The sequence below is a fragment of the Mizuhopecten yessoensis genome, unplaced genomic scaffold (assembly GCF_002113885.1).
Source record: "Mizuhopecten yessoensis strain PY_sf001 unplaced genomic scaffold, ASM211388v2 scaffold9963, whole genome shotgun sequence".
NCBI classification, from domain to species: Eukaryota; Metazoa; Mollusca; class Bivalvia; order Pectinida; family Pectinidae; genus Mizuhopecten; species Mizuhopecten yessoensis.
In genome coordinates, this window is record NW_018408310.1 from 965,088 (window position 1) to 976,584 (window position 11,497).

General features: G+C 37.5%; 1 protein-coding gene across 1 annotated transcript in view; it reads left to right on the forward strand.

Moving 5' to 3' along the window:
* Nucleotides 1-3,288, forward strand: part of LOC110459085 (serine protease inhibitor dipetalogastin-like) — an 8,709-nt gene extending 5,421 nt beyond the window's left edge. Inside the window, exons 2-5 of the mRNA XM_021511175.1 lie at nt 349-501; nt 1,206-1,388; nt 2,084-2,362; nt 3,024-3,288. Coding sequence (XP_021366850.1) covers nt 349-501; nt 1,206-1,388; nt 2,084-2,362; nt 3,024-3,063 — 655 coding nt within the window. The 3' untranslated portion in view covers nt 3,064-3,288. The remainder of the gene's footprint in view (nt 1-348; nt 502-1,205; nt 1,389-2,083; nt 2,363-3,023) is intronic.
* The last annotated feature ends 8,209 nt before the right edge of the window (nt 3,289-11,497 follow it).

Here is an 11,497-nt window from a genome sequence, read left to right on the forward strand (position 1 = left end):
CTGTCATTTGATTTCAGGATGGTACATCCCTTTACATTTCCCTGTCATTTGATGTCAGGATGGTACCTCCCTTTACATTTCCTCTGTCATTTGATTTCAGGATGGTACATCCCTTTACATTTCCCTGTCATTTGATGTCAGGATGGTACATCCCTTTACATTTCCTCTGTCATTTGATTTCAGGACGGTACCTCCCTTTACATTCCCCTGTCATTTGATTTCAGGATGGTACATCCCTTTACATTCCCCTGTCATTTGATTTCAGGATGGTACATCCCTTTACATTTCCCTGTCATTTGATTTCAGGATGGTACAACCCTTTACATTTCCTCTGTCATTTGATTTCAGGATGGTAACGAAGGCTTGTGCGGGTTACTGCCCTTGTTTCGCCGCGCCCAACCCACCCTCACCCCCACCTCCATGTGGATGTGGCCCTACGTATGCGCCCGTATGTGGTACGGACGAACACACATACGATAATTACTGTAAACTCAGATGTGCGTGAGTAGACTCAAACATTCATAACACTGACCGAAAAATTCGTCAGTTCTGCCAACCATTGTAGGCTTTTAAAATGCATGAACCCATTGAAAACAGACTCCTGACACATTAAAATCGGTACCATGTAGTTTTCGATTTGTAGTATATACGTACCGCTATATTGATGTTTTTGTCAATAATATAGGATATTTTGCATTATGATTTTTAAATGGCATTTTAATGCTATATTTCGGTCTTTTTTTGGCACATTATAAAATAATGGCATAGGGGTAATGATATCGTCTTATTGAGCTTAGGTGATCAACTGTTTTTCAATTATTCAATGAAATGTGTTAAATTGGTGCTTATTTTTTCGATTTTTCATAATACAAAATGATTTTAAATACATTGAAATTTAAGGTACATGTATACAAGTAAGGGTGATACGTTGTAAAATAGAATGTAAAAATTGCTTGCAATATCTACCGTTAGTATCTAACGTTAAAACTTCATACTATGGTTGTTTCTCATAGTTCAATATTGATCACTCTAATCGTTAGTTGTTTATTGCTTTCGTGAAGCATTTAATTAATTATTTATAACAATTATGGTCCAGCTCAATATGATGGTTGATTTGAACTTAGGAATGTCTTCATATTTCTCGGTAAGATAAGTTATTTGATTCGCATTACAGTGTTTGTTTATCATGATCTGTTTGATTATAGGAACCAATTTGAGAAGTGCCGCGGACCGTGCCCCTGCCCCACACCCCCACCCACTACTCGTGCCCCCATGACCACACCTCCACCCAAAACGCCCGCTCCATGTACATGCGAAAACCAGCCGTATAGCCCCGTTTGTGGCAAGGACAGCAAAGTATACTACAACGACTGCGAAAGGCATTGCGCGTGAGTATTGGGCAAGGTTGAATTAACCTTAGGACCATATTAGACAATAAGTATAAATCCGATAATTTGACACTACAAGTACGAGATATGAAATCATGATGAATTTAGACTTATGCGTTCTTACATATAAATACTGCTGTTAGCAGTCTAAGATACATTATAGTCTCTTTAAGCGTTTAACTGCTTTCGTGTGTGCTTCGTGTCATTTTCCTGTTACGAGGTAGCATTCAGATGACCATGATTGACATTTGGAAGCAGTTGAATGGTTATAAATATATTTTGATTAGCAATCATGTTTATGGAGTTGGTGCCATCACTTGGGCAGTCTGTTTCTCAATCTGATTAAAATCATATCCTACGTTCTCTATGTATCACCCTAACGTGATACGTAGAGAACGTAGGATATGATTTTAATCAGATTGTCTGTTTCTCCCGTTGTTTTATTTAGTTAAAATGTCCTCCAAACGTAAAACCTAAACAGATTTATTGCAACTTGTAATCGTAATCTATCTATGCGTTGCGTCTAAATTATATAAATGTTAAAATAAAAATGGGTTTTTGACATAAACACACACACACGCACACCCACATACACAAAGCACATGGAGGCACGTCCTTGACCTCAGCTGTTAATAGGACGTTAAACAAAATAAAACCTAAAAATCTTGACACCATTGATTTTATTATTTCACCAGAAATGTAGAGCTGAACTGTGCCGGAATGTGTCCTTGTGATCGTGAGAAAGTGGAGGTTGAGACTAGTCAGAGAAGGGTCACGACGCCCCCCACCACACTACCGCCACCTACACAGGACCCATTCTTCTCCCTTTTCATGCCCTTTCAGCCCTTCCCGCCCGCCCCTCCCGCTCCGCCCGTGGCGGAGTCGAATTCGTGCTCGCACTGCTGGTTGGACAACGACGCAGTTTGCGGCGGAGACGGGCGCACGTACTTCAACTATTGTTTTGCCCGTTGCAAGTCAGTATAATATAGGTTTAATCGTTGTAAGTCATTAATTTCTGAGTAGATCCGTTGTAAGTCATTTTGCAAATTCGATCCTCAACCTGTCAGGCTTTTCCATATATTGCGTTTACTTGTGCAAGCTCCTGTATCACTTTCAAATACGCATGTTTAAACGATTTCCATATCCTTTCAACGAAAATAGGTAGATTGAAACTAATATAATCGGGTGCTGCTGTTGGATGTAGACAGAGTAACGCATATTCGAAAGTTAGATGTTTGCGTTTTGTCACTAGGCTTTGCTAAGTACTTAACTTCGAAAATCCTATCCGGAGGGTTGCAATTTCTCAGTTTCCATCATGAAGAAGTGACTGATTATTTCCTCTCAAACTTACCGTACAGATAAATTCCAACGGTGAATTCAATGCACCGTACCATCTAGCCTCAACATTATTGAAGATGTCTGATACATGATTAGGTATGCGCAGTGTGCTTAATTCTAAGAGTCTTATTTTGAAAAAAAAGAAAGACAGCGTTTATATACTGTCATGTCTTTTATCTGTTAAAGGAGTGTCAAATTGAGCATGCGAATATAACAAATACTTCAGCAAAATACTACAGCTTATATATATATATATTATTAAGCATGACACACATCTATGTGCCTTCTTTATTCCAGTGATGCTGAAGTCAAGTGTTACTCGGAGTGTCCTTGCTGACCGTAAACGTCGAACGTTTGGAGTTGATGGTCAATCAGCTGTCTGGAACGAACCAGAAAGGTGTTTCCGGGATAGTAATGTCCCATCACACGTGTACCCGTATTTCATGCACGTCACTCGTGTTGTTAAGGTTACTGTCGTATCGAGCATGCCATGTATTGTTTCGAGGCATTTCGGTTGTGTTTTCATCGTGTATATTGACCATATTAAAACGACATCAATAATGCAAAGGTTGTATGATTATTTTGTTTTTTTCTTTAATGATGTCAAGAACTTTTCAATATCAAAGACCAATATTTCCTGATTATTTAAGGAATGGACATAGTACGACCGTATGTTCCGATGCGCGAAGGTAGCTAATGTATTAGTCAACCGTCATAGTCTTGTTTGATGATACTTTTGATACTTTAAATTACACCAGGTTACTGTTCACCACTGGATGTCGGAATACTCAGGGGTCGGAATGGACAGTTTTCATTATATGCAATTAATTTATTGTGTGTTGAATACCTCAGTGACGTGTACAGTCCTCGACATGTGTCCATATCCAAAAAATACTCCAACCAATTTTTCCTCCCATAATGCAGTAAATGTAATGTACTCCCCTATATCTTAACCCCAACAAAACTTTCTTCACCTTTTCCCCTTCTTCCTCCCCCATCCTGTTCTTTTCCAAATATTTGTATCTATTTGCATAATATTCGTCAGTGCCGTCCAATCGCCGTTTTAAGGAGACGGATTAACATAAGTACTTTGTACTTCTTTTCAAATCCTATGTGTATATCATGTTTGTATTACTGGAACCGTTATACCGATAATAAGATAAAGTTTAAACTAACCATTCCTTTCTATTACACAGGCAATGTTTTGAGAACAAGATGCGTTATCGCCAATAGTCTGTTTCAATTAAACACATACAGGAAGATCTTTATACTGATTCTCCTTTATTTCACGAAAGCATAATTAAGAAAATAATCTGTTAGGTATGATGGTATGTTTAGAACAAACGTTTTTTTTTTTTGAAAACTTGTATCCATCTTTGTTGAGTTAATATTCACTATGACCGTGGCAAATAAAGTTTATACTAAGATGTGTATTCGTCATGCCAACAAAAATACCTGAACCGACTTGAACTCAGTGACAGTTATAAGTGTTATTTAGAGAGATTAGTTCTTTTTTCAGTAGCTAATGTATAAATTAATTGAAAATCGTTCATTTCGTTTTATTCAGTTAAAGGTACAAATACTTAGTCAGCAATATAGTTGCAATCAGCACACACATTACAAATTTCGAAATTTGCATACACCAGCACAATGACTTGTAGATTTTCTATAAAAAGAAATGGAAGTGCCTAAAAATTGAATTCGTAGCAAATAAACCAATTTCGCAACACGTAAGTAGTATATGGAAAAATAAATTAAACTAGCAAATGTGAAACTATACATATACACTAACAGACAATTTACCTGAATTCTTAAAGAGATCATTTTGAACAGTCTACAGACAAAATTTATCTAATGCGAAATAGGTTGGCTAAGTTAAAATTAAGCTGCACCGTCACAAGAACTAAGTAACAACTTATCGGTTAATTTTATTCATTTTTCATTAATAATTCAAAAAGTGCGGATATTTTTTTTTTTGACTAATAGAAAGTGGACACCTGGTGAAACGCTTCAGTTGGTTTTTTGAGGCCATACAATGCTTGATAATAAATAATCATTTTGAATGGCTTAAAAATGTGTTTTAATTTACGTACGTCACTTCAAGCCTATCAAAGCTTAACATAACACACGGAATTTGAATAAAATATTACAGTGGAAATTCCTATAAACGTATATATAATACAGTGTATGTCACAGTTGACATTTAAGAAAACCCATCAAACTCAGACCAAATGGGGAATTTTCCAAAACCTGTTTCTGCCCTTCGACATTCCTAGTTTACACGAATGAGATAATCAATTACATATTGTCTCGTAAACCTCCATACATCGAAATTTAAAAAGAAACTCGAAATTCAAAACCTTCCATAACCACTGTCAGGTCTCAAGGACGCCATATTGATTTTAGATAAAATATATTTTTTCAACTTGCGACATTTCATTACTATACCATTATATCATGTGTATTGTCTTAATTCTGACGTCACTATCGATGATATTACAAGTATTACATTGTTACAAACAGTGTAATACTCTTCAGTCATTGATCAATTCGTAGTTACATGTTTTTGTGAAGATTGTCCACGATTCATAACTTTAGTCACAAAATGGAAATGATACATTTTAAGTGAAGTTGAAGAAATTCTAAATACTTTTTTACAGTTTTATAGGCTAGCAACGTCATATTACTTTTTACATACTAGACCGAGATATCCGCAATTTCCGGCGGTGCTGGAAAATTATATCCGACCCCCGGGTCTAGATCGCTTACACGCGCAGACTGGCGTGGGGAATAATAGTGACCTGTCGGGGTCACGCTATTGTTCGTGACGTCATTTAATAGCGTTTTAGGGTCAGTCAGGGTCATTGACGTCACTAACAATTACCATCCGGGCTTCATATGCAAATAAGAAATGTGCGGACAGTTTAGAATTTTACTAGAAGAGAAGCTGTTTTTACGGGTTTTAGATGAAAAGCAAGAAATAGAATCCATCCCTGATGTGAGGTAAGGATAAGGTAATTCAAACCCTCGGGATAAAATATTGAGCAAAAGACCCTCGGCAAAGCCTCGGGTCTCCTGCCCAATATTTTATCCCTTGGGTTTGAATAACCTTATCTATACCTCACATCAGGGATGGATTCTATTAATCTCAACCCTCGGGGAAAGATTCTTAAGTTGCCAAACACTCGGCAAAGCCTCGTGTTTGGCAACTTAAGAATCCTCCCCCTCGGGTTGAGATTCTCCTTTCTCTTACCATGGACAGGGATATCCACCATTTTACCGATGTGAGATTTTCTTATCTCACCCTAGGGTTGAGACAAGCTACACGTGTTCTTTGCACGTTCTCAACAATTGTATGACGTCATAGCAACAATACCATGACGTCACGGCAACAACACAATGACGTCACGTCGACAATTCAGCCGCAACACATCAACATTGTCTTGCATTGATGTAACGTCTATATAAAATACATAAGAGGGTAAATAGGGTAAGAGAAAAATAATAATTCACCCCCTTGGGAGTGATACAGGGTGATCTCAACCCTCGGGGTAAGATTCTTAAGCTGTCAAACACTCGGCAAGCCTCGTGTTTGACAACTTAAGAGTCTTACCCCTCGGGTTGAGATTACCCTGTCTCACCCCCAAGGGGGTGAACGATTCTATTATTCTTGCATACTAGACCGAAATATCCGCATTTCCGGCGGTGCTGAAAAATTCTATCCGACCTGCGGGTCTGGATCGCTTACACGCGCAGACTGGCGGGGGAATTATAATGACTTTTCGGGGTCACGCTATTGTTCGTGACGTCATTTTATGACGTTTTAGGGTCAGTCAGGGTCATTGACGTCATTAACAATCGCGATCCGGGCTTCATATGCAAATGTGAAATATGCGGACAGTTTGCAACTTTACTAGAAGAGCTGCTATTTTACGGGTTTAAGGTAATAAGCAAGAAAAAGAATCCATCCCTGAAAAAAGGTGTGGATAAGGTAATTCAAACTCTCGGGATAAAATATTGAGCAAAAGACCCTCGGCAAAGCCTCGGATCTCCTGCTCAATATTTTATCCCTTGGGTTTGAATTACCTTATCCATACCTCATATCAGGGATGGATTCTATTATTTTTGCATACTAGACCGAGATGTCCGCATTTCCGGCGGTGCTGGAAAATTCTATCCGACCCACGGGCCTCGCTTACACGCGCAGGCTGGTGGGGGAATTGTAGTAACCTTTCGGGGTCACGCTTTTGTTCGTGACGTCATTTTATGACGTTTTGGGGTCAGTCAGGGTCATTGACGTCATTAACAATTGCCATCCGTGCTGCAAAAAGGGGTCAATTCGGCTATATTGCTACAAACGACTTCTTCTGTAGAACTATGCCATGGATATCAACCATATTTGACTGGAAGCGAGAAATAGAATCCATCCGTGATGTGAGGTAAGAATAAGGTAATTCAAACCCTCAGGATAAAATATTGAGCATACACTGGCGTAATTGACTTTAACTGCGAGTGTGATTGTGCAGTTTGAGTGGGCAAAAGACGAACAGATTTAAAATCAGTCTTACCGAAAATATATCTATCTTTCAGGGAGGTTACTTAGTCAATAAAGAGATGACCTTTAGCCGATGTCCAATGTGGCGAGTTTTATCGCTTGGGTAAGGTAGTATTACAAGTAAAATCGCTCGACGCACTAAGTAATATATACAGATTTCAGATTTCAGATTTTATTTCCAACACTCAAATACATGGAAATGTGTAACATGAGTTACACGTACATGAATTCATATATTAAATTTTGACTGGATGGACAGGTGCATGCATGTATACAAGCAAAATTGTATCGGCACTCAGACACATAATATGTGTTACATGAGGAAATAAAGTTGCAGATATGGAAAATGAAGTACAATATACATATTTGTATACACATGTATAACTGAGAGAAGGGACAGTTCAATTTAGATTCGGTACGGTATAGTAACATGATATGACATACAATGGAAAATACAAAGCAAACAAAAAAAACAACCATACATATAATTCACAAGTTATTTAACTATTAACAGTTATACATATGCATCATTCACAAAAGAGGAGCCATTTTGGTTAGGAAAATAGATAAACCTGTCAGAACTCGTTGATTGCATAATGATAAAAGACCTTTAAACTTATAAATATTTGGGTTTGTGCAATAATTACGAGGAATATATTTGTTACGTAAGGTGGATATAGTTAAATTATTGCATTCAAATAGATAATGAAATTCATCTCCGACACTTTCCGCGCACAAATTACATAGTCGATTATCTCGGGGTATGTTATACCATCTACCTGTTTCAATTGGAAACTTCAAATTCGAGGTGCGCAGTTTTGTTATTGGTGTTCTGATATGTTCTGGCAGATTTAATAAATATTTTTCTAGACCAAATTCCGTTTTAAATAGAGTGTAGAACTGCCCACGAGATGAGCTAGTAATGTCNTTTTATATAGTTAATCCATTTGAACTGAAGAGTATCATCGTTTTGCATATGTAAAGCCAGTCGTAGTAATATGCTGCTGAGTTTGTTTTCATTACTACCGTGCCATCAGGTAACAAAACTGCTTGTAATCATAACCACGGGAGAGAGGACACAGTTACACTTAACTGTTGTTTTTGGCACTTTAGATTTACAAAATGTATTGTTGCAAGCAAGTATTATGTTGTTGCCATTCATAAATCTACTGAAACATTATTTCTAACATTAATTTGTTTACCGGTTTTCAGTATGAAAGTACCCACACAGAGGGGCCCTTAGGCTAAATTTGAATCCTTTTGTTATGTTGGTTTGTTTTAAACGTAACATTAAAGTCTCAAATTCTGATGACTGAAATGTTGTAAGGAAAAAGGATTCAGGAAAAAATATGCATGTACATGTACTTGCATTTCAAAGACATGAGATGAATTTACGTTCTAAATCCATTTATTGACAAATGTAAAACACGTAGCCTGCACAGGAAGATGGATATGCGCCAACAATTGGCACAATTATTTTTTTTATAAAAACAACTAATAAAAACGCAATTTCGTTACAATATTTTCTTTAGATACAAATATACATAGTTTTGTTATTGCTTCATTTCTTGTCTACATTTGCTATTTGTGTCTACAACAATATGATGCGTTTGGTACCCTATCGTTAACATCAGTTAAACGAGCAAAACTATTCTATACAAAGTCTATGGAATATTGATAGGGCTACATGTATGCTGAAGAGGAGGGAATGAGTTACGGAGCAAGTCATATAGGTGACCTTCATATCAAATGAATTGTTGCTACAAGATATCTCCATCGACTGGTGGCCATATTTACAAATACAAGGCCTGACATACGAGAACCAACCAATTTTACAAGATCTTGTGTCAAGGTCAATTAATACCTATATTAAAATATCGTTAACTATCTCACATGCCATTGTAGCATATGGGTGGTGGTCGAATTTTGCTCGGTTGGGTGGTCGGGTGGTGCAGTGGATAGCCCACTTGCCTTTCACCAAGGCGGCCGGGATTCGTTTCCCCGATCGGATGTGAAAAGGTATGGGGTCACCTGCTCGATTACGTAGGTTTTCTCCGGGTACTCTGGTTTCCTCCCACACAAAGACCCCCCCATCCCGCGCTAACATCCGTGCCAACAAGAGTGATTAATAAATACAAATTGAAATAACTTGTTTTATAATTGTTGTAAAATAGATAAAGTTTATATCTAAAGCATATTAGTTATGAACATTATAGGTCGCGTGTACCCTTTGTATGCGTTTGATTACACAATCAAAACTTCAATAGCTGGTACGTTGGGACCAGTGGAGACTTCCTTTTTCTTTATCAGATTAATTTGAGATACAAGTTAAGTTCTCACACAAAAACGATATTTTTCCCACGTTCCATATACACCGTTAAAGTGTATGACTCTAGAGATAAGAGAAAACCGTGACGCATCAACCGCGTTCGAAACGGTGAATAAACATTGGTAGTTCATTTAAATTATCTAGTGGCAATTCTGGGAAATTCTTCAGAGCGCATTTATAAATCCTGTTATGTAGACTTATCACTAGACGTGTCTCACCACCGTTGTTCCTTCTGTAAGTGTATTTAAACGACCTAATAGGGAAAAGGAAATGATTTAAAGTGTGAATTATGCCTACGTGACCTAAACATTCTTCTTCTGTTAAATAAGGGTAATGCATTTTAGGCCCGGTTATACAATCCCCAAGCTGTGGTTAAACGAGATTACGTGACCTGTCTTCAGAGAAAAACTGAAGTGGAACTTTTCAGAAACACTTCGGTGAATACTGGGGTCGACATCCTGTTGACGGACGTGACCCTGTCTCCGGCACACCACGGACTTATATATATATTAGTTATCTAAGTCCGTTGGTACACATGCATGCACGCATATACACAACGCATGGACCTGATACTTTGTTACAGCTATATTTGGATGTCATTTTACCAAAAGCGGATCTAAACCCCTAAAACATGTAAAAAATACCCTGAACACCTAGGTTAAGGTCCAAATGTAACTATGACAAATTCTCAGGCCCGTGTGATACACAACACACAAGCTGGTGTTAGGACATTAAACAACCAAACGTTACATTAACTTGCATGAGTTTATGACTTACTGTTTATTACTTAGACATGTTTCTTTCAGTACATGTGCGTTATCAGATGAAGAAAAAAAAACTGTTCTGTAAACCAAACTCTTAATTGACTTTGTTCTTAAGGAGTAAGGACATAAGTTGTAAACCCTGAATTATGTTTAGTATACACGGAACTCGATCCTAAAGACAAGCTTATAGTTAAGCGCGTTTTGATCAATTTGTCTGCAATCCTGTGAGAATTATAGGACAATAACTTTCCAAAGAAGGCAGTTTAATCTTTATATTTCCGTTTTCATTTTTTTTTTTTATATTTCCAACCTGTTATCGCATTTCAAAGTCAGATTCCGCGCTGTCTGTCAATGGGACCCGTTCTTGTGACGTTACGAGAGAATAGCGAGTACACGCGACCGTTCCCGGCAAAAAAAAAATATAGTTCGTGGAAATAAACACAAAATCATCAATTTAATTTCAACAATTTAATCAATATATTCCACCGTGAGAATATTAACCTTTTATACAACATAACTACATAAATTGTTGCGAGTTACATTGATCAATACACTACACGTAAGTGGAGTGTATACGAAGCGAACACTTGGCTAGCGAAGATGGATGATGTATGATTGTCAATAACGATCCTCTAGTCATGAGTTCTATTTATAGTCTCTTATGGGATCGGTTATGAATCACGGAAGTAGGTTAATTTTGGCGTCCCTTTAAAAACGTTTATTATGTCAATTTAACAACGCCTTTTGGCTAATCTTGATCTATCATGTAATATAATAATCGACAGAAAATATATTCGATTGATCTGAAGCAATTATTTTATTCAGTATATACGTGTAGTATGATATATGATCATGTATGCTTGTCAATAACGATCAACAAGAAAATGTCCAACCTTCATAAATATTATTTCTCACCTTAGAGACGAACCAATGCACATATAATTTACATACTTAAAACTTACACTATACACTTTTAAAATAATCCCGGACCGGAGTGGAGTGTATACGAAGCGAACACTTGGCTAGCGAAGATGGAAGATACCTCAATTTATTTGAAGTAAATGAGCAGTTCCAGAGACCTATCTGGGGGGTTTCCAAATTTCCAGGGGTGGTGGGGGGTGGG